The sequence below is a fragment of the Ipomoea nil genome, unplaced genomic scaffold (genome assembly GCF_001879475.1).
Source record: "Ipomoea nil cultivar Tokyo-kokei standard unplaced genomic scaffold, Asagao_1.1 scaffold0482, whole genome shotgun sequence".
NCBI lineage: Eukaryota > Viridiplantae > Streptophyta > Magnoliopsida > Solanales > Convolvulaceae > Ipomoea > Ipomoea nil.
In genome coordinates, this window is record NW_017616910.1 from 2,221,394 (window position 1) to 2,242,768 (window position 21,375).

The 21,375-nt window shown below is 37.2% G+C and overlaps 1 protein-coding gene and 1 pseudogene across 1 annotated transcript; both read left to right on the forward strand.

Annotated features, from left to right (window-relative positions):
- The first annotated feature begins 9,561 nt into the window (after window positions 1-9,561).
- Window positions 9,562-11,088, forward strand: LOC109173515 (annotated as a pseudogene).
- A 1,301-nt stretch (window positions 11,089-12,389) lies between these two features.
- On the forward strand, window positions 12,390-16,346 carry LOC109173516 (cation/H(+) antiporter 14). The gene is made up of 3 exons (XM_019322756.1): window positions 12,390-12,632; window positions 13,483-14,487; window positions 15,088-16,346. Exons 1-3 carry the CDS (start codon window positions 12,390-12,392, stop codon window positions 16,339-16,341), a joined length of 2,502 nt encoding a protein of 833 aa, XP_019178301.1. The 3' UTR covers window positions 16,342-16,346.
- Window positions 16,347-21,375: the final 5,029 nt, after the last annotated feature.

Consider the following 21,375-nt stretch of genomic DNA (forward strand, 5'->3'; position numbering starts at 1 on the left):
TAATTTAAAGAATTTTTTCATTTTAGAATCTTTTTAAAATAGTTATATTAGATATTTAAATGTTAAATTAAACTAAAAAATAAAATTAATTTTGAAATTGTATTTAATTTTACCAAGATTAAGTTGTCCACGTATCTTGATAAAATTAAGTACAAGTCCAAAATTTTATTTATTTTTCTACTTTAACTTTAAAATTTAAATGTTTGGTATAACATTTTTTTTAAAAAAAAAAAGCATTCTAGAATGACAAAATTTCAAAAAAAAAAAAGAAGTTAAATTTGGACTATTTTAAAAATATAAAATAGAATTTATTAAAAAAAATTGATTCGAACAAACGGTTTAAACCGGAATTGTTGGTTCCCTATTTTCTTAAACTGGAAACTGTTGGTTTGGAACTGGAACCACGATCACCCCTAAATAAGTTATAACTTATTGTTAACCTACTATCATTGTTGTAAAAATCACGCATAGGCACTAGGCGCCGCTTGGCGAGTTTCTATTTAGGCGCCTCCTTGTTTTTGTTTTTTGTGACTTTTGCCTAGGCAGCGGTGCTAGGCGGGCTTTTGGTGCTAGACTAGCGATTAGCGTATGTTGCAACCTTGCCAGCTATAAGAGGTAAAATTGGTCTAATTGTATCATTTTATCAAGTCCAATGGCTTATTTAAGGCTTTTTAGAGTTTGATGGCTTAATTACACTTTCTCATAAAAGTTGAATGAGTTATTTGGCTCTTATCCCAAAATGTTTTATTCATTTTTTTTTTGAGAAAAATATTTTATTCTTTTAATCACTCCTTTTGGAATAACACCTCAATAGCTTGAGATTACTTCTAAAAGACCAAGGATAGTGATTACATCTGATAAATTTTATAATATCACACGTAATAATAACATTACATTAAGGGGGCGTTTGGTTCACGGAATCTTTGATTATCCCAGATAATAGGATTACGTGGGAGTAAGTAATGTGAGATTTTGGGAATGTAAGATTAACTGATGTGTTTGGTTAAAGTTGTAAGAATGTAACATTAACTTGTTTGATCGAAAGTTATATTACATCAATTACTTAAATGCCCTCATAGAAATTGCAAGGTGTAAATTGCAAGTCTTTTTTTTTTTTTCATAATAATAATAATAATAATAATAATAATAATAATAATAATAAAGCATAAAATGAGGAAGTCGTATGGCTCTTGTGTGCTGTAGACCATAATTTGGTCCTGAACTTTGTAACTCGGTTGCAGAATGCATATCACGTTTCTTGAAGAGAAATAAATGAGGGCAATTTTAGAATATTCAAAAGTAATCTCACATTACCTAACTAAAACTTGATAATTAGATTACCTCAAATATACTCTTATTTTCTATGTGGCAGTAATCTTGCATTACTTACCCTCTCAAATTACCTAAACCAAACATGGTAATCTAAGATTACCTTAAGAAATTGCAATTCCATGTGAGATGAATTACTGGGAATAAAGTGAGGATTTAAATTCCAGTGTTTGGTTTACAGGAACAAAATTACTGAGAATTTCAATTCCAATGTTTGGTATACATGAGAATTGAAAGGGAATAATTAGTATAAAGTCCAAAATGCCCATTGTTGTTGTGGTATTAATTTTAGATTAAAAAAAAAAGAGGGGTAATATTGTCTCATCACTAACTTTTTTTTCTTCCTAAAGTCCTAGGAATTAAAATCCCAAGGGGACATGGGATTTTAATTCCATGGAATTGCAATTTCTTCCAACCAAACTAAGAAAATTTATGGCCTTCGGAATTAGGTGAGAATTAAGTAGGAAGGGAATTTAAATTCCCTCCAACCAAACTCCCTGTAAGGGGGTGTTTGGTTCAAGTTATATAACATAACTAAGAGAATGTGAGCTTTGGAATGTCACATTCCCACGTTTGGTTCAAGTTATCTTACTTTCTCAAGGGAATGCAACATGCCCTCCACATAGGCTAGGATTTTCAAGGGAATGTAATTCCCTCAAATCTCTTAGGTATTGTGAGATTCCAATGCATATTTACTACTTTTCTCATTTATTTATAATTAATATGAAATATATGTTTCATTATACATATCATATTTAATTATTTTCTAATTATATATATGATTTTATTTCATATATGTCATATTAGTTTATAAAGTAATTTTGTTTATTAAGTTCAGGGTCTTAGTTAATTATTTTTAAGTCATATACTTATAAATGTTACAATTTCCTTAATTATTTATTTATTTTAATTTTGAAGTTATAAAATACATAAACATATGTTAAATGTATTAAAGTATCAAAGAAAAATATTATAACATAAAAAATAACCCTTAAACCAAACATGTTTATATTACATACCTCAGTTTTAACCAAACCATGAACATTTCCAGCAATCTAATATTCTCTAAAGTAATTTAACATTCTGTGAACCAAATGTCTCCTAAATATAATAATTTTTAATCACTGCTACTCTTGATTTTTATAATAAATCAATTTTGATCCTTCAAATATTACTTTTTTAATTACATTTAATCTTTCGCTAGATTTTCCATCAAATGGCAATTTGAGCCACGATAAAGAAAAACGTAACTTCATTATCTAATTCCCATAAATTAACCCAAATTTAAAAAAAAAAAAATTTGAAATCATCAATAATTAAGAAACACAACAAAAATAAATTTCAGGATAAAAGTGAAAAGTGTTGGAATCGTTTGAAATGGTTTAAGGTTTTTTCTTTAAATTTGTAATGATTTTAGAAGATTGGTTAATAAAATTACTTGATGTTATCTCAAACGTCAATTTAACCCAAAAAAAAAAAAAAATAATGCTTTCAAAAAAAAAAAAAAAAACAAAACAGTGATTAATAAAAATCTCTGTAGGATTACTATGTCATGCTGTTATTAATTTCTTCGTAAGGCTTATCTCGTACTTGGGCGGCTTTTCCAAAAACTGGTGGACCCCAATTTGAGATCAGCTATGTCACAAAGAAACAGAAGTATCTGTAGATCATAGTTCAATATATATCCGCCATTGCTTGCATGGTGGTTGGGCATTTAATTAATATTTTTTTTTAACAAAACGATTTGACTCAATCGAATCAGAGAATATCACATTACAAATAACCAAGGGAAGGTGTGAAAATTACTCCATATATACAATTAAACCTAGAAATAGACGGTCTGATTCACAAATTGCTTAGTAAAAGATAACAACACTTAGTAAAATAACTCATAAGTTTTTTAAATATTTTTTATATGGTTATTTCCTCTGTGAATGGGTAGTGTATACTGTATGGAGTATAAAGTATTGGAGCTCGAGGTCCTCTAATAGTGGGTTGGGAGGCTCCGGTCCAATGAAGTGCTAAAAGTCCCCTTCAACAACAATAAATGCAGTACTTATAGGGGGGAGGAGGGGACACATCCCGGGCTCCGACATGGAAAACACGTGGCAGGCATGCACTGGCCTCGGCCGAGGGCCTCTGGCAAAGAGAGCATGTGGCGGGCATGCACCGGCCTCAGGCGAGGCCGTGGGACCTTGCAACACGTGGCGCTACTTCTATGGCGTCATTAGGGCGAAGCTCGGAGGACACGTAGACCAGGGTTGAGCTTGCGAGGTCGGGCTGAACTAGAAGACCGGTTAACTCTAGTGGGCACATCTCTGGCCTAATAGGGAGCCGATCGGGAGCTGGGCAGGCGATCGGGCCGGTCAGTTTGGGCCCATAGCGATCTGGAACGACCGGTCCCGACCGTATGGCGACCTATACTATGGGTATATCCCCTATCAATTTCTAATGCTCATTCGCTATTGCAGTACTAGAAATGTTCCGTGGCCTCTATCCAATCAAAATAATATAATTGTGATCTTCTGAATGCTCTGCCGTACCGGGGTGTAGAGCCATTAGAGTTGAAACCATGGCAGAGCTGTTAACAAACCAATCTTGGAAACTTGAGCCATTAATCTGCTGAGTATGAGGACCCAAACATCTTAAACAATTTTTTGCAAAATCACATTCAACAAAGATATGGAAAATAGACTCCTTCCCATTTGCACACAATAAACATATATCATCGCAGACTCGCACTTAATGCACTTAGCTATCAAATTGTCTTTAGTTGGTAGAGATAAGGAATATACTTGTCACAATTTTCACCTTAGAGCATCTTCATTAGTGCATTTTCGGTGATTTTTGCAGGATTGAAAAAACTGAACATAGATTTTTAAATAATGGGAGAGGAAATTTTTGAGTAGATATTTTCTCTTGTAAGTGAAGGATTTTGTCAGGAAAAAAAAAAAAACGCAAAGTGCAGGATCGCCTCAGCGGGCGCGTGTGATAGAGCATGGCCACGTGTTGAGATAATACTCCATCTTTGCATGTACTTCCAAAAACATACTTCCAACTTTTACTCCCACTTGCGTTCAAATTTGATTGGAGGAAGAAAAAAAAAAGGAATGATAAACATCATGACCCCCTACTAAATTAAGCAATCAAGGCATGCCATGTCATAAGTTGTAGAAAATAGAAGTTGGATTTGAAAGTTAATGTAGAATTAGAGGTGTAAACGAGTCGAGCCGAGCTCGAGCTCGTTAAGGAAGGCTCGGCTCGAGCTCGATCGAGCTCAACAATTGATGTTCAAGCTCGAGCTCGACAATTTTTGAACAGTTCGATTGTTCGAGCTCGAGCTCGAGTTCGGGCTCGATGGGAATTTGCGTTGCTTTGTCCGTTCGTCGCAACAGCTTCGTCCGGTCTTGACTAGTTGACTATCGGGCAGCACTGCAGCAGCTTCGTCAGTTTGACATCGGCAAAATTGGATACCGGAGAGAAGGGTCGTCGTCTTCGGCCAGCAAGTTTTCCGGTGTCTCCGTATCTCATCTCCGTGGGGTCGTTGTCGTCGACAGTCTTCCAGACTCCAGAGTTAGGGCTTGGGGGAATGGGGCGGGAGTGCGGGACTAGGAGAGTACTGGAGTAAGGTAAACCTCAGAAGGGAGTAAAATAATAATAATAATAATAATAATAATAATAATAATAATACTATTATTATTATTATTATTATTATTATTATTATTATTATTATTATTATTATTATTATTATTATTATTATGTGAGCTCGGCTCGAGCCACGAGCATAGGATATGTGAGCTCGGCTCGAGCTCGATAAGTAAACGAACCGTTCGAGTTCGGCTCAAATTCAAACTAAGTTTTGACCAAGTCGTTCGCGAGTGACTTAGCTCATTTACACCCCTATATAGAATTACTCGGCCCTATATAACAGCTTTTAACAGAGTAGTTGTCATCCTCCTCCGGTTACCAAATAATTTTATCTTGAAAATTCTGCCTGGGGTTGGGCATTTTATTTTGAACATGAATTATTTCCCAAACAATTATCTTCACGCCATTTTTCTCCATAAAGAGCAATAACATAAGAGAATAAATTATTTTTCTTCCCCTTAGATTTAGTTTGCTGACTCACGTAGTTTTCAAAAAAAATATTTTTCCTCAAGGACACTTAAAATAAGCAAATTTAGGGGGTCTAATTTTTCAAAATATATTTTCACTAATCAAAATCTAAATACAAATATTTCTAACATGATCCATTGATTTTCTCATATGGATAGCTTAGATTAGTTCATATTTCCCACCTGTTCTCACTGAAGTGATGTGTAACCCCCCCCCCCCCCTCTCTCTATACATATATATATATATATATATATATATATATATATATATATATATATATATATGTGTGTGTGTGTGTGTGTGTGTGTGTGTGTGTGTGTGTGTATAATGGGTCAAATATCTTTATACAACCTCTTGAGCCTATCATGGAGGAGCAATCGTTATATCGTGAGCCTATCTTGGAGGATGTTGTTTTGGCCATGACATACAATGCATTGTGCGTCCTGTGCACGATATAATTTGCCTTCGGAGAAGCCCTAATTTCCTTCAAAAGTTTTATTGGGCCGTGGCCCAAATATCTTAATCCATCGATGCCAATCGGCCCTATCTCTAAGCCCTACATTTCCTCTGTTGGTTCTTCAAAGATCAGGGAGTTAGGTTAGTTTAGGATCCATTGATATATAGGCTTAAAATTTTCATTAATTAATTTAGAATATATGGGTGAGATTAGGCACAGACTGATTTTCTGTTCGAACACACAAATTTTTACTTGTACTATTTTTTTTTTTTTAATTGCGAATAAAAACTTACACTTTTAGGATTTCAAATATGTACGGATTGAGATTCGTGAGTCTCACAAAAGTTTTTATCTTTTTAAAGTTATCAGTATATCTGTACAACAGAAATTCTAAAAATGCACAATAGAATCTAGAAATTCCAAAAATACACAATAGAACCCCGCAAAGATAAAATATAAATACTTTAGAAAAAAAAATCTAAAAGTGTAAAACATGATTCTATAAGAGTAAATACCCAAAATAGTCCCTCGACTATAGCTAAATTCACAAATTGGTTCTCGACTTTCAATTTCAACCAGTTAAGTCCTTAACTTTGTAATTTTAACACAATTTGGTCATCTGTCTATTTGACCGTTTGTTGACTGTGATTTTTGAGGATATATATGTAATTTAATGGTCCATCATCGGTTTTTTAAGGTTCCGGTTGCATTTCCAGACCGTGCAGTTACATTCGAATCCACTGCCGAAAACAATCTACCAAATCCAGTCGCCTTTGTTCATCCTCCCTTTGGATTCAATGTAGTTGAGTTCGTACCAGAGCGAAGAAGACGAGGTGTTTCCGAACGGTGCAACGTCATCCTGGAGGCCTCCACGTGCTCCGACGAGAGCTAAGGTTCTTCTGGGGATGGTCGATCACGGTCAACAAATGGTCAAATAGATGGAGGATCAAATCGTGTCAAAATTGCAAAGTTAAGGACTTAATTGGTTGAAATTGAAAGTTGAGGACCAATTTGTGAATTTAGCATTAGTCAAGGGACCATTTTGGGTATTTACTCTTCTCATAACTAGTGAATAAAACGTAATAACTTAATTTATATCTACAAATATAATAAGAACCAATAATGTTAGGCCCTTAACTGGAACAAAAAAATGTAGTTAGTAGTTGTTTCTTAAAATGATTGGTTCATATTATTTTGATTTTAGTATTTTGGAATAAGGGTCAAATAGGCCACTGAACTGCACACGAAAATGCAATTAGGCCACTGAACCTAAAAAATCTACAATTAGGTCCCTAAACTAACCAATTTCATTCAATTTGTCCATTTTTCAAGTTTCTCAAGTTACTAACAGGTTAACCCTCCACCTAGAATGCATATGTGGCATTTTTTTTTTAAATAATGTATTTTTAAATTAGTTTTTTAATATTTAATAAATAAAAACTAAAATAATTTATTTTTAAATTATTTTTTAATGTTTAATAAATTAAAACTAAAATAATTTGTTTTTTTTTTATAAATAAAATATCGTACAGGGGCTTAGATTTTATTTTCAAAAAAAAAATGTTATTGTAGTTTTTATTTATTAAGCATTAAAAAACTAATTTAAAAATAAATTATTTTAGTATTTATTTATTAAATATTAAAAAATTAATTTAAAAATATTTTTTTTTAAATACCACATATGCATCCTAAGTGGAGGGGTAACCTGTTAGCAACTTGAGAAACCTGAAAAATGGACAAATTGAATGAAATTGGTTAGTTTAGGGACCCAATTGTAGATTTTTTAGGTTCAGTGGCCTAATTGCATTCTCGTGTGCAGTTCAGTGGCCTATTTGACCCTTATTCCTAGTATTTTTTATCAATTTCCTTATTTACCCTCTATTATATTATTTTCTTCCGTTAAATAACCCTAAATTTCGTTAGTATAAACTTTGGTAACAGAATATTCCGTTTGCTATTTATTATTCTTAACATACTCATTAATTTATATAAGAAAGGTCTTAGGTTCGAACCACATCCTAATTAGAGTTGACATAATTGTTAAAACATATATTATGAATATGTTAAAATGTATTAAAAAATATATAATATAAAATTTAACATAAACTTTGGTCAAATAATTAGCCCGACTAAATACATAACATTCAAAGTTGAGCATCAAAGATTATAAATCAGCAACTTTAAAAATTATTTGATTTTCTTGATTTTTTTTTTTGAAAAAAAAAAAAAAACAAATTTAGGTTATGATTTGTTTTTTAACGTTTAATTAATCTTTTTTTTTTGATTACTTAGAACAAAACTTAATATTTCAATTATGTTTTTGTATTATTAGAATGATTTAGGTCATTATGGTATTAATATATATATATTTTTTTTTATAATGGTGCAATTGTACATTACTTTACAAATATTATACTATTATTTTTTTTATCGGACAAAATTGTTCTTAAATCATTGTCAGACCTGCACGACCTAACTACATACAAAGTTGTTGATCATAAATACAATTACACATGGACTCTAAAACGGTAGGACCATTTTCTAAATAATTGACAATGTTAACATGCTACTAGCTCCAATTGAACAAGTTTACACAATTACACATCAAAATTTTATCAATGCATGAAAACTTCTAAAGAAATTTGTAAGTTACTGAGTAATTTTTACTATATCATTATAACAATATCTATTGTAACCATATATTTTAAATTATTTATTATCACCCTCTATTGACAGCAATTGTAGCAATTGTCATTGACAAACTCTCAAAACAATTTGTCTCAATAAGGAAAGAAAATTAAAAAAAAAATCATTGATTTCATTATTGTTGATGAAAAATATGTACGACACTTTATTACTCTTATTAAATTAAATAAATTAGTAGCTACAACAAAAAATAATACATAGGCATTTAATTAATTTAAATCAGAATAAGATGTCTATAATGCTTTATTTTTTTAAAAAATTATTCATTATAAAAAAATTTAAAAGAAATATAATTTCATTAGTTATAGTATCTTTATTTTCTACAATTCTAAGATTCCTTACCTTCAAATTTATTAATTTATTATATTCACTACATTGTCCATTATCTTCTTTTTATATTATCTTCTAATTAAATATAAAAGTTATAATACAAAACATGTTATATATATTTATTTACCAAGTATTTTATACAAATATAGTAAATATTAATATTTTGTTCAATACTTTCACATGGTAACCTACGACAGACATCTCACAACATGTATGAGAAAAACTACCACTACTAAGTATCAATATGTGTTTGTAAGATAACGAGTTCATATTACAACTAAAATGTCAGTCATATGCACATCAAGACACAAATCTAAAGCTTCCTACACCAATCTCATTGCATGATGAATCCCTCTATATATGCTATCACCAGTAACCTAACACACTACCAATACAAAAAAAATAAGAGTTAATTCCAACAATGGTCCTCCGACTATATTGATTTTCCACAATTAGTCCCCGACTTTTAATTTGGACAATTTAGATACTTAACATTTGAATTCTTTCCAATGTTGGTCATTCTGTCAAATGAAAGTTAAGTGAACGTTAAATTAAGGGGTAAAGTAGACATTTCAATTGCTTAGAGTATAATTCATCAAAATAGCAAAATCCCTAAATCCATTATGTTTAGGCTTCGTTCTTCGACCAAGGCGCCGGAATATCTCGACGGAAACTATGGGTTCCACCTGTTCGGGCTCGGAAAGTTCGAGCTGGAGACCAGAATTTGGCTAAGAATGTCGCCGGAGACATTATTGGGACAAGGACTGAAAAACGACTTAGCCGAGGATAAAGACTGAAGAACGTTTGGCTAAGAACGTTGCCAGAGATCGTTTGGAATCTTGTGGTTATGAGAACCTACTTGATTGAACCGTAGATTGCCAATAATCTGTAAACAAGAAGGCTCATTTCAGGGTCCTTGTTTGTTTCTATTTGGTGGTGTCAAGAATGGTTATTGTTCAGACGAAATACACGCACTGGATGTCTCCTTGAATCAGTGGCACAAATTAGACGCAGAAATACTCAGAGGGAGGTTTATGTTCTCTGTTGCCGATGTCCGAGATGATGTATACATCTTCGGAGGTTGCACTAGTCTTTCTAACTTTGACAAGGTTGACAAGAGCTCTTATAAGACACACAAAAGTGTGATGGTGTTTAGCCCTTTAACAAAATCATGGCATAAAGCAGCATCCATGAAATATGCAAGATCATCACCTATACTTGGAATTTATGAGGTCAGCTCTGATTATCTAATTATCAGGAATCACCAAATTCGTTTAGAAAGACGAGGAATTAGTAGTTCATCCGATGTTTATGAAGATCCTCACAGGCTTTCAGTCAGCCTTGCATTCAGACACTCCCTTGATGAAAATGAGTTCTCTTTCTTGCCCAGTATGAAGTCATATAAGTTTATTACACAAAAAAGCGGCCACTCCAATAAAGATAACAGATGGTTTGTACTGATTGCCATAGGCGGTTTTGGATGTTGGGATGAGCCTTTAGATTCATGGGAAATTTACGATTATGTATCAAATAAATGGACAGAAATCCAGAGGTTGCCTGTTGAGTTTGGAATTGCTTGTTCAGGTGTCGTTTGTAACAGGATGTTTTATGTTTACTCGGAAACAGATAAGCTTGCTGCTTTTGACATAGAAAGGGGGTTACTGGATTGGAATCCACATTACCCCTCCTCCCCGGGTTCATGAGTACAACCCCCGACTTATTTCCTACAACGACCGGCTGTTAATGCTTTCAGTCTCCTGGTGTGAGGGGGATGATCAAATAGGCAGGAGAAACAAAGCGGTAAGGAAGTTATGGGAGCTTGATCTTAGGTATCACACTTGGATTGAAGTTTCTACTCATCCCGACGCCCCCATGGATTAGTATGCTGCATTTTTTTGTCTGGGATAAAACCATGATATTTGGAGTGAAAATGTTCAAAATATTTGGACAGATTATTTTTGACTTCCTGACAGTTTGTAATATCGTATCTGATGGCGAAACAAACTGGAGGCATATCTCAAGGAATCATGTAGCTCATTAGCTTGATACAACCTCGCGCGCGCATGACAAAATCAGTGGTAGTTCTACACTTGTGAATTAGGAACCTTCGGATCATTTCACGATATTTGAAACCTAACCCACCCAACCAGGGCTCATGGTATCTGCTCGTGGTTTCATGTTTTTATCCGTTGGCGGTGACAGAGAGAGAGATTTCTTCAGTCGACAGGCTTGGTAGCGGTCGCGACCTCCGGTGAAGGCAGCAACCAGAAGACCCGCAATTTATAATTTTCTCTCTCAAAATACACTCAATACTTGAAAGGACGCTTTTACCCCCCAAATTGATGTCCACTCAACTTTCATCTAACGGAAGGACTAACATTGGAAAGAATTTGATAGTCAAGGGTCTAAATTGTCCAAATTAAAAGTCGGGGACCAATTGTGGAAAATCAACATAGTCGGAGGACCATTGCTGGAATTAACTCAAAAAAATAATAAAAGAGAGGACATGTAAATGAAAACAATGACAATGCTACCTAAAAGAAAATTAAGAAGAATTAGAGAAATTTAAACCAAAAATAGTATTTATTTAGACTATCGCTTTAAGACTAAGTATTTAGACTAGTGTTATTACAAAGTTGCAAACATTTATTTTAGTGACAATTATAATCGATCTCTCATATATTATCTTGAATTTATCTACTTCAAATTACCGATTTAAATAAACAAATTCAACATTCATTTATCTATGCATAAACATCTCCCATATAATATTGCATTGCTATACTTCGAAATACTTATTTAAAAATAATCATTGGGCATTATCCAATTTGCGCAAAGCGCGTAAAAAAACTAGTATATAATTAAAGATCATGAATTTTAGCCTTGCTGACACTCTCTCACTCGAGCTCCGTACCCTTGTCATTCAAAAATATGTTATTTTGGGGACAACCCTAACAAAATTGGTCATTATAAGGGTATATATTCGACTCCTAGTGTGAGTTGTCTATTGGCCATTTTTTATTTGAGCGGGTCAATTATGTACAACCGGTCCTTATGGTCCTTTAACTGCTAGGTTACAAGACGGGTTCACCCAATACACACTATCAGATAATGGTTGTGGGTTTCTCTCTTCACTCAAAAAATATTATTTCCCCATAAATATATAATTATATTGGTAGTAGAAAGGGCCAAGGGGTAGTGTATATGTATATATATATAAATATATATTATTGAAGGGTTTTTATCTATCCATCCACATATATACTACATTTGTATTTGTAAGGACAAGCTAAGGTGTTTACCATTGGCTGTGCATGCATGACTCTCTTTCAACCATTCTCTTTTTGTGTTCCATTCCAATGCATGCATCAAACTTCAATTTCCTCATCAGCTCGCTTTTGTTTTGCATGCATCCATTATCCGGCCGGCGGCGGGATCATATCGATCGATCATGTCGACATCAAAAAGGTTGTCTTCCGCGGGACTAGTCCCCGGCCTCCACCGCTCCGAAATCATGGTGTGCCAATACGCAGATAATATCAACTCCCAGGGCGGCGCATGGGTCGGCGGCGATATCCTCTCCTACACCTTGCCGCTGGTTTTCGCCCAGTTCATCTTCATCTTCCTCATTACCAGATCCATTTTCCTCCTCTTCAGGCCTCTTAAACAAAGTATGATCACTGCATACCTTATTGTAAGCTCCGTTCTCATATATATATATACATCTATATTTGTTTGTTTCCATCTGCAATATAATATCATATATATCTTGCAACACTTACTTTGCATAATAAACTTCTTTGCTCTTGTGGGCTTAGAAAAATTACAAAATTAGTAAATAAGGATGAGAATATCTCCTGTTCTCAACCGGTATCCCAATTCTTGCTCCAACGAGGATGTGCCATAGGAAAAAATTCGAGGAACGGGAGCAGAAAATATTTCCAATTCCTTAACTAGGATAGGGACGAGAGACCTGGGTGGGGCCAGCATCGTCCTTGCACTACTAGAAATTATGAAATTTTTACCACCTAAAAGTGATCTTAAATCAAGTTGATACTAAAAAGTGCTCGAAAATAGCAACAAAGATTTTTCCGAATACCAGTGGCCGGAACAAGGCTTTTGAAAATCACTTTCAGGTGGTCAGAATTTCATAATTTCTAGCAGTGTTGTGCAGTTGTGCCATCATACTTATAGTCGTTATTTGTGAGTGTATATTTGGTAAATGTCACCATGTGATCATAGTTAGCAAATTAAATCAGGTTGTTGACTGAAACCAAAGTTGAGTAGGAAAGGAAGCCCGTTACCACTACTATAAGGGTATGCATACACTAAGTTACTAAGTAATCAAATTTAATCATCAAAAGACCACCAGGTAAACTAACTTAGTTTATCTATAAGTGACCGACCCAAAGGTCAATATATAGGCCGTTCTCACATGGAATAAGAACTTGTAACTAACAATCTGCCATTATTTTCGATTCTTTATTTCAATTGAGTTGCTTGGTTTGTGATTCATCTTATTGTTTCTATGAAATCTCCGGCAGAGTGGGATTCTCATCGGACGGACAGTTTTGGGTCGCAGCGAAGATTTCACGGAGCTGCTGTTCCCGATACAAGGGAGAATGGTTCTAGAAACAATCGGCGAATTGGGGTTCATGTTCCACCTTTTCATATTGGGCGTGAACACGGACGCGACGGCGGTGACGCGCGCCGGAAAAAACGAGATTCTGATCGGAACGTCGTGTTTCGTGGTGCCGTACGCGCTGTGCGGGCTCGTTGTGTACACGCTGCCGCATTTTATCTTCGTCAACGAGGTGACGGAGCACTGCCTTATTTTCATATCCATCATGAGCGCCATCTCGACGTTTCCGGTGATCACCAGTTTGTTGGCCGACCTTAATCTCCTCAACTCCGAGGTAGGCCGCATGGCGACGTCGTCGTCTATGGTCTGCGATTTCTGCAGCTATTTCGCGTCGCTAATTATGGGATTCCTGGGACTTTCTAAAAAGTTCAATCGAATGAGCATATTTCTGACGATTGTGTGGACGGTGGCGTGCCTGGCTTTAGTCGTGGTCGCCGTCCGGCCGGTGATACTCCACATCAACCGGCGGATACCGGAGAATGGGCCGATGAAGGAGACGCAATTCCTTGCGATTATGGTGCTTGCGTTGTTATGCGGGTTAGTGTCGGAGATTCTGGGGCAGCCGGCGGGGCTGGGGACTTTTATGTTGGGGATCGCGGTGCCGAATGGGCCGCCGTTGGGGTCGAATTTGGTGAATAAGATTGACGTGTTTTGCACCGGAGTTTTACTTCCGGCGAAGTTTGCGGTCAGTGGTCTGGATATGGACTTGTTCTCGGTGGGGACTGGGACCGCGGGGGCCGTTATGGAGTTCATCATCATCTTGGGTTACATAACGAAATTCGCCGGCACTTTTATTCCGGCTGTTTTCGTCGGATTTTCAGTCTCCGACGCCACGTCTCTTTCCCTCATCATGTGCTGCAAGGGTATCATCGAAATGGCTGTCTTTATCACCTTGAAGGAAAATGCAGTAAGCCACCTTAATTTCACTTTGATCATTTAAGGTTTTTTTTTTCCAAATAATTTGTGCCATCTTTACTTTTCCTTTGATCATTTAATCAAATTTAATCATTCCTCATATAACCCATACCTATTATTAACCTTAAGCCGGTAGGCATAAGGGATCTGCCCATTTTGAGCATAATCCACAAATTGCCGCCCCTAAAGTTTGAATCTTAGTCTTTACTCCAAATACGGTCTACTGAACCATTGAGCTAAACTAGTGTGAGCAAAGAATTATTATTACGGAGTATATTTTTGTGTGAGTTGTATTTTTTACTATTACATCTCTTGAATCCCTAACCTGGGCTCAACAGACCATTAGGGGATACAGGGTGACTCAATGGCTCAGCAGTTTGGACATAATCCCGCCTGAGTCAGGACCAAATGCCAGTGCTTTAGGTATAATCCCCACACTACCACAGTCGAAGTTCAAACTTTAGTTTCTTCTCTCAAATACGACTTACTGAACCATTGAGCTAAGTCTGTGCTGGCAACTTTGGTTATAAGCGGAATCTATTGAATGTATAACCTAGCTACATAGTAATTACAATTTCGACGTCATGTGCAGATGTTAACTTCTCAAGCACTGGGCCTACTACTAGGCACGATGCTGGTGGTGACGGGAACGGCAACGCCACTGGTGTGCTACCTCTATGATCCATCCATGAGATATTTAGGTTACCGAACAAACTCCATTCTTCACTCCGATCCCCACACCGAACTCCGCATGTTGGTGTGCGTTCACAACGAAGAGGATGTCCCAGCCCTCATTAATCTCCTCGACATTACCTGTCCGAACCGCCACCGCCCGATCTCCGTCTCGGTCCTCACCTTGACGGAGCTCAAGGGCCGGGCCGATGCTGTGTTGCTGTCCGGCTCCAGTTCTGTGCACGGCAAACCCAGCCCCATCGGGATGAAGCCGTCCAAGAGCCGTACGTCGGACCGGATCGCCAACGCTTTCCACGCTTTTCGGACGCGCAACCACAGCGCCGCGGCGGTGGAGTTCTTCACGTCAGTGGCGCCGTACGCCAGCATGCACGACGACATATGCACCATCTCGCTGGAGAAGGGCGCCAACATCGTGATCGTGCCGTACCACAAGCGCGTGACGTTCAACGGCGACGTGATGGCGAACTCGCCGGCGATTCGGATGGTGAACCAGAACGTGCTCCAGAAGGCGCCCTGCTCCGTCGGTATTTTAGTGGATCGCGAGAAAGTCGCTGAGAATCAAGCGATTCGGTTAGGCATCACCCTGCTACGTGTCACCCTGCTGTTCATCGGCGGGCCCGACGACCGCGAGGCGCTCGCCTACTGCTCGCGCATGACGGACCACACCCACTCCAGCATCACCCTAGTGTGGATTCGGAAAACCGCCGACAGGAGGCCCGACAACCTCGACGACCCCGAAAGAGACATAGACGCCGAGCTGGTCAATAAATTCCTGTCAACCCACACCGGAAACGACCGGATCTCATTCATAGAAGAGTTCGCGACGGACGCCGTGGACACAACCCGAGTCATTCGCGCTCTGATAGGCCACTGCGAGCTTTGCATTGTGGGTAGATATCATGACCCCAACTCGGAACTCATCTTGGGGATCACTGAGTGGACCGAGTGCTCGGAACTCGGGGTCATCGGAGACATGTTGGCGACGACGGATTTCAAGTTTTCGGTGCTGGTGGTGCAGCAGCTTCCGCAAGGGACGGCGATGGAGCACTGGAATACATTGGAGCCTGTAGGCAGTAGCAGTAGGCATAGTCAAAGTAGCCGAGTTTTCAAACCTTATAGCTCTAGGAGCTATAGAGAACCTTTGAAACTTTAATCTATACGTACAATAGTAATTATATGTATTTTTAGTTTTTTACTAGTGTAACTATAGGCTAATGGCTTATGTATACAACTCCAAATAGCACATTGGTATCTTAAATATATACATATTTTGGTAAATATATATTCGAGGTGATATATATATATATATATATATATATATATATATATATATATATATATATATATATATATATATATATATATATATATATATTCATATGTGCCCAGATCTTGTCACGTTGATCACCCCATATCTTCCCTTTTTCTTCTTAGCTTATTGGTTGGTAGTGTGAAGAGCATTTCTTGTGCTTTTGGTACATTTCATTAGTTAGGAATAGGGTTTGTGAAAGTTGGGTTACAGATAAAGTTGATGCAGATTGTTTATTTGGGCACGAAGTGGAGTTAAGGTTTTTGATCGAGACGCTTCCTCTTTGCTTCCTAACTATGCATGGCGGTGCCCCGGCGGCGTTGGCAATTCAACGTGGTGGCGGTCGTTCCGGTCGAGGCGGACAGGGTTGCGGCGGTAACTAGAGGGGCAGCGGCAATCAGCATCGAGTCGGTGGCGGACGGCAACAGGGTGGCCGCGGTCATGGTAATAACAGAGGAGGTAATCAAATTTAATGTCAAATTTGCAAACGCACAGGTCACGAAGCGGGTGCATGTTACAATCGTTATGATCCACCGACTCAAGCCAATATAACCTACCTAAATAATTCAGACATTGGTGGATCTCAAATGTGGATTCTAGACACAAGTGCTACCAACCATGCCACCCTGGACATTGCTGCCTTGTCCACTTCAAAGGAATATGTTGGTAACGACACTTTACGTGTTGGTGACGGTATGGGTTTATCAATTAGTCATGTTGGCCATGCCTCTTTCAGTACCCCTTTTAAATCTTTTCAATTGTCTGATATTCTTCATGTTCCAAGTTTGTCAAATTCTTTATTATCCGTTCAAAAATTTGCATCTGATAATAAGGTTTTTTTTTTTTTTTTTTTTTTTTTTTTTTAGTTTCACCCACTTTTTTTTGTTGTGAAAGATATCAATACCAAGGAAATTGTTCTTTGGGGCAATAGTTCTGGGGGACTATACACTTTACCGCTGCCATATACGTCTTTTTCTGCTTTCTTCTCAGCCCGTGCCTCAGCATCAGTTTGGCACAATCGTCTAGGTCATCCTCATCATCGCGTTCTTAGTTGTATTCTTCAACCTTCTTTAGTTCGCGGGTCTTTAATCAGTAGTGCAAATAATTTGTGTAATGCGTGTCAGTTGGGTAAATACGCCCGTTTTCCCCTCTCACGTGTTACTTCCTCTAGTTCGCATGTTCTTAATTTAATTTACACAGACATTCGGGGACCTGCTCCTTTTCAATCTACAAATGGTTACTATTACTTTGTAATATTTGTGGATGATTATTCTCATTTCACATGACTTTTCCCTATGAAATTGAAGTCTGATCTTTATGTCATATTTGATAAGTTTTGCATCCTTGTTGAAAGGTCATTCAATTGCAAAATAACATCCATTCAGTCTGACCTAGGTGCTGAATATAAAAAATTGCACAACTCTTTTGTTCAATTAGGAATTCAACATAGGCAATCCTGTGCATATACACATGAACAGAATGGTCGTGTTGAGCGTAAGCATCGTCACATTGTTGAAACTGGCCTAGCCCTCCTAGCTCATGCTTCTGTTCCTTTAAAATTCTGGGATTTTGCCTTTGAGACAGCCACTTATTTGATTAATAGAATGCCATCTTCTGTGTTAAATAATTCTAGTCCCCATCACTTGTTGCATAAATGCCCTCCATCCTACTCTTTTCTTCGTGTCTGTGTTATCCTCATCTTCGTCCATACAATCATCACAAAATATCATACAGATCCTCTCCCCGTGTCTTCTTAGGTTATCCGGATTCCTTTAGGGGTATAAGTGCACGGACCTTCATATTAACAAGATTTACACATGCAGACATGTCAGATTTGATGACGAAATTTTTCCCTTTGCTGCGAAATCTTCTTTACAGGATTTGTCTTGATATCATGAAGCTTTGTGGGTGGAATCTGTTTTGACTCATCAACCCCCCATGCCATGCTCCACCGTGCTCCTCCGGATCAGCCGCTGCCTGCCGACATCCAACCGACCGTTTTTGACAATTCTGCCACAGCTTCGGCTGACGTCGCAACTCCACTACAGCGACGACGAGGAAGGCCTCGTGGTCGGTCCACCAGGCCTACCGAGCGTACTCACTCTATGGCTACTCGTAGCAGGTTCGAAACACCACTTATGGCCCTATCGACTCAGGTTTGTCCTACGGAACCCACATGTTATTCTCAAGTTGTAAAATATCCTGAGTGGCGAGATGCAATGGACCACAAGTATGAATGTTATTGGTTGTAAATGGGTTTTCCGGACTAAAAGAAAAGCTGATGAAACTCTTGAGAGACATAAAGCAAAATTAGTGGCAAAAGGGTTTAATCAAGTGCCTGGCCAGGATTTCTTTGACACACACTGCTGGAAATTATGGAATTTTCGATCACCTGAAAGTGATCTTAAATCAAGTCGAAAGCAATAAGTGGTCGGAAATAGCAACAAAGGTTTTTCCGGATACCAAAAGTGGTCGGAACAAGGCTTTCGACTTGATTTAATATCACTTTCAGGTGGTCGGAAATTCCATAATTTCCAACAGTGACATTCAGTCCAGTGGTAAAACCTACAACTGTAAGGCTTCTTTTATCTTTAGTCTTATCTTCGGGATGAGCTATCAGGCAACTGAATGTTCATAACGCTTTCCTGAAGGCAACTAGATGTTCATAACGCTTTCCAGAATGGTAATCTTGCTGAAACTGTTTATATAAAGTAACCTCCTGGCTATGTTGATACTAATATTCCATCCCATGTCTGCTTGCTAAAGAGATCTCTATATGGATTAAAACAAGCTCATAGAGCTTGGTTTAATCGTTTGCATGCCATTTTATTAACATTTGGCTTTCAAGCATCCAAAACAGGTGTCTCTTTGTTCTTTAATTTTATTCTAAGGATTCTGCCTTAGTCTATCTGTTGGTTTATGTGGATGACATTCTTATAATGGGAAGTGATCGGGTTCTGATTTTCCAGTTAATATCAAAACTATCAGCTGCTTTCAAAATCAGAGATCTTGGTGAGCCAAATATCTTTCTGGGTATTGAAACTGTCAAATGCAAGGATAGTATTATTTTATCTTAGCAACGATATATGAATGATATTCTTAAACGTGCTGGAATGGCTGAGTGCAAACCTCTTTCTACTCCTATCCCTATTTCAAAACATGTTCCGTTTAGTGCAGATTTGCATGATGATCCTACACAGTACAGGAGTATAGCTAGGGTTTTACCTGCAGTATCTCACAGTCCCGCGTCCTGATTTATCCTTTGCAGTTAATCAGCTATGTCAACACATGCATGCCCCCACTGTATCACACTGGGAACAGCTCAAGTGTGTGCTAAGGTATGTCAAGGGCACTCTCGACCTCAGGTTGCGCATTCAACAGTGCAGTTCAAAAAAAAATTCATGCCTTTTCTTATTCTGATTGGGCTAGTTGTCTAGAAGATCGTAAGTCCACAAGTGAGTATGCAGTCTTTTTAGGCACTAATCTCATATCTTGGGTTTGTAAGAAACAGAGAACCGTTGCTAGATCTTCCATTGAAGTTGAATACAAAGCTCTGGCTTATGTTTGTGCTGAGGTTTTATGGATCATGTCGCTATTATGAGAGATACATGTGCCAGAAATTTCAACTCCAAAGCTCTAGTGTGACAATCTGGGAGCTACCTATATGAGTGCTAATCCAATTTTTCATGCTCGTACCAAACATGTGGAAATTGATTATCACTTTGTTCGTGACAGGGTGGCCTCAGGCGATATTCAAGTCAATTTTATTTCTACAAAAGATCAACTTGCTGATATATTCATCAAAGCTTTGCCTGGTCCCAGGTTTTCTTCACATAGAGATAGCTACAAGTCACTAGTGTACCATGTGCTTGAGTGGGAGTATAAGATTCTATGTATTTGAGTCAATCTAGATCTCCTGCTCCTAGTTACTATATGACTCTTTATTGTATATATTTCAATCTCTTGTACTCATTGTAATCAAGTCCAGTTAATACAATTCCATCAGTTCTCATCATAGGAAGTTTCCATCAATCGTTGATAGTTAGGGTTTAGCCTTGTCAAGGTTTTTCCTCTTTTAGATTAAGGGCTAATTAGGAATATGATTTATAATGATATTATAAAGTCGAGCGAGGGACAAAGTTGAAGACGGGTTGTTCATTCAAGCGCAAAGTGGAGTGAATGTTTTTGAGACGCCTCCTTCTTGCTGACTAACAATGTTGGTCGATGATAAATGGGGTGTCCAACGAATATAATCATGGATGTTTGGCCAATAATAAATAGGGTTACCAATGAATATAATCACGGATGTTTGGCCACCGATGATAAATGGGGTATCCCATGAATCATGGATGTTCCTGTTGTTCGCTAATAGTTAGGGCAGGATTTCTCCCCCTTCTCAACTTCAAAAAGATCAAAAGTCATATGTTGGTATCATTTTACATAACTGATCTGATTAGTGGATTACTACTTCATAGTCCCAATAATATGAATATGAAGTTCCAATGTAACTATAAAAATTATAAACGGAATATAATGAGCTATAACAATATTAGATTGTAGTTTTATTGAATTGGAGTAGTTTTCATATTAGGTATTACTTTATTTACAAAATTTGAATCTAAAGTTTTAATTATTGGGAATGAAGTTTGGCATATATAATGGCCAGTTTGGTTCACGGAATCAATTTGGAGGGAATAGGAATGCTATTCCATGTGGAATGGAATAGGTAAGGAATAGAATAGAAATTGTATTCTACTGTTTGGTTCGTGGAAAGAATAGACTTTAGGAATTGTATTTCAATGTTTGGTTGGTTAAAGAATAGAAATGGAATATATGTTTAAAAGACCTAAATGTCCTTGTACAAAATATATTATTATT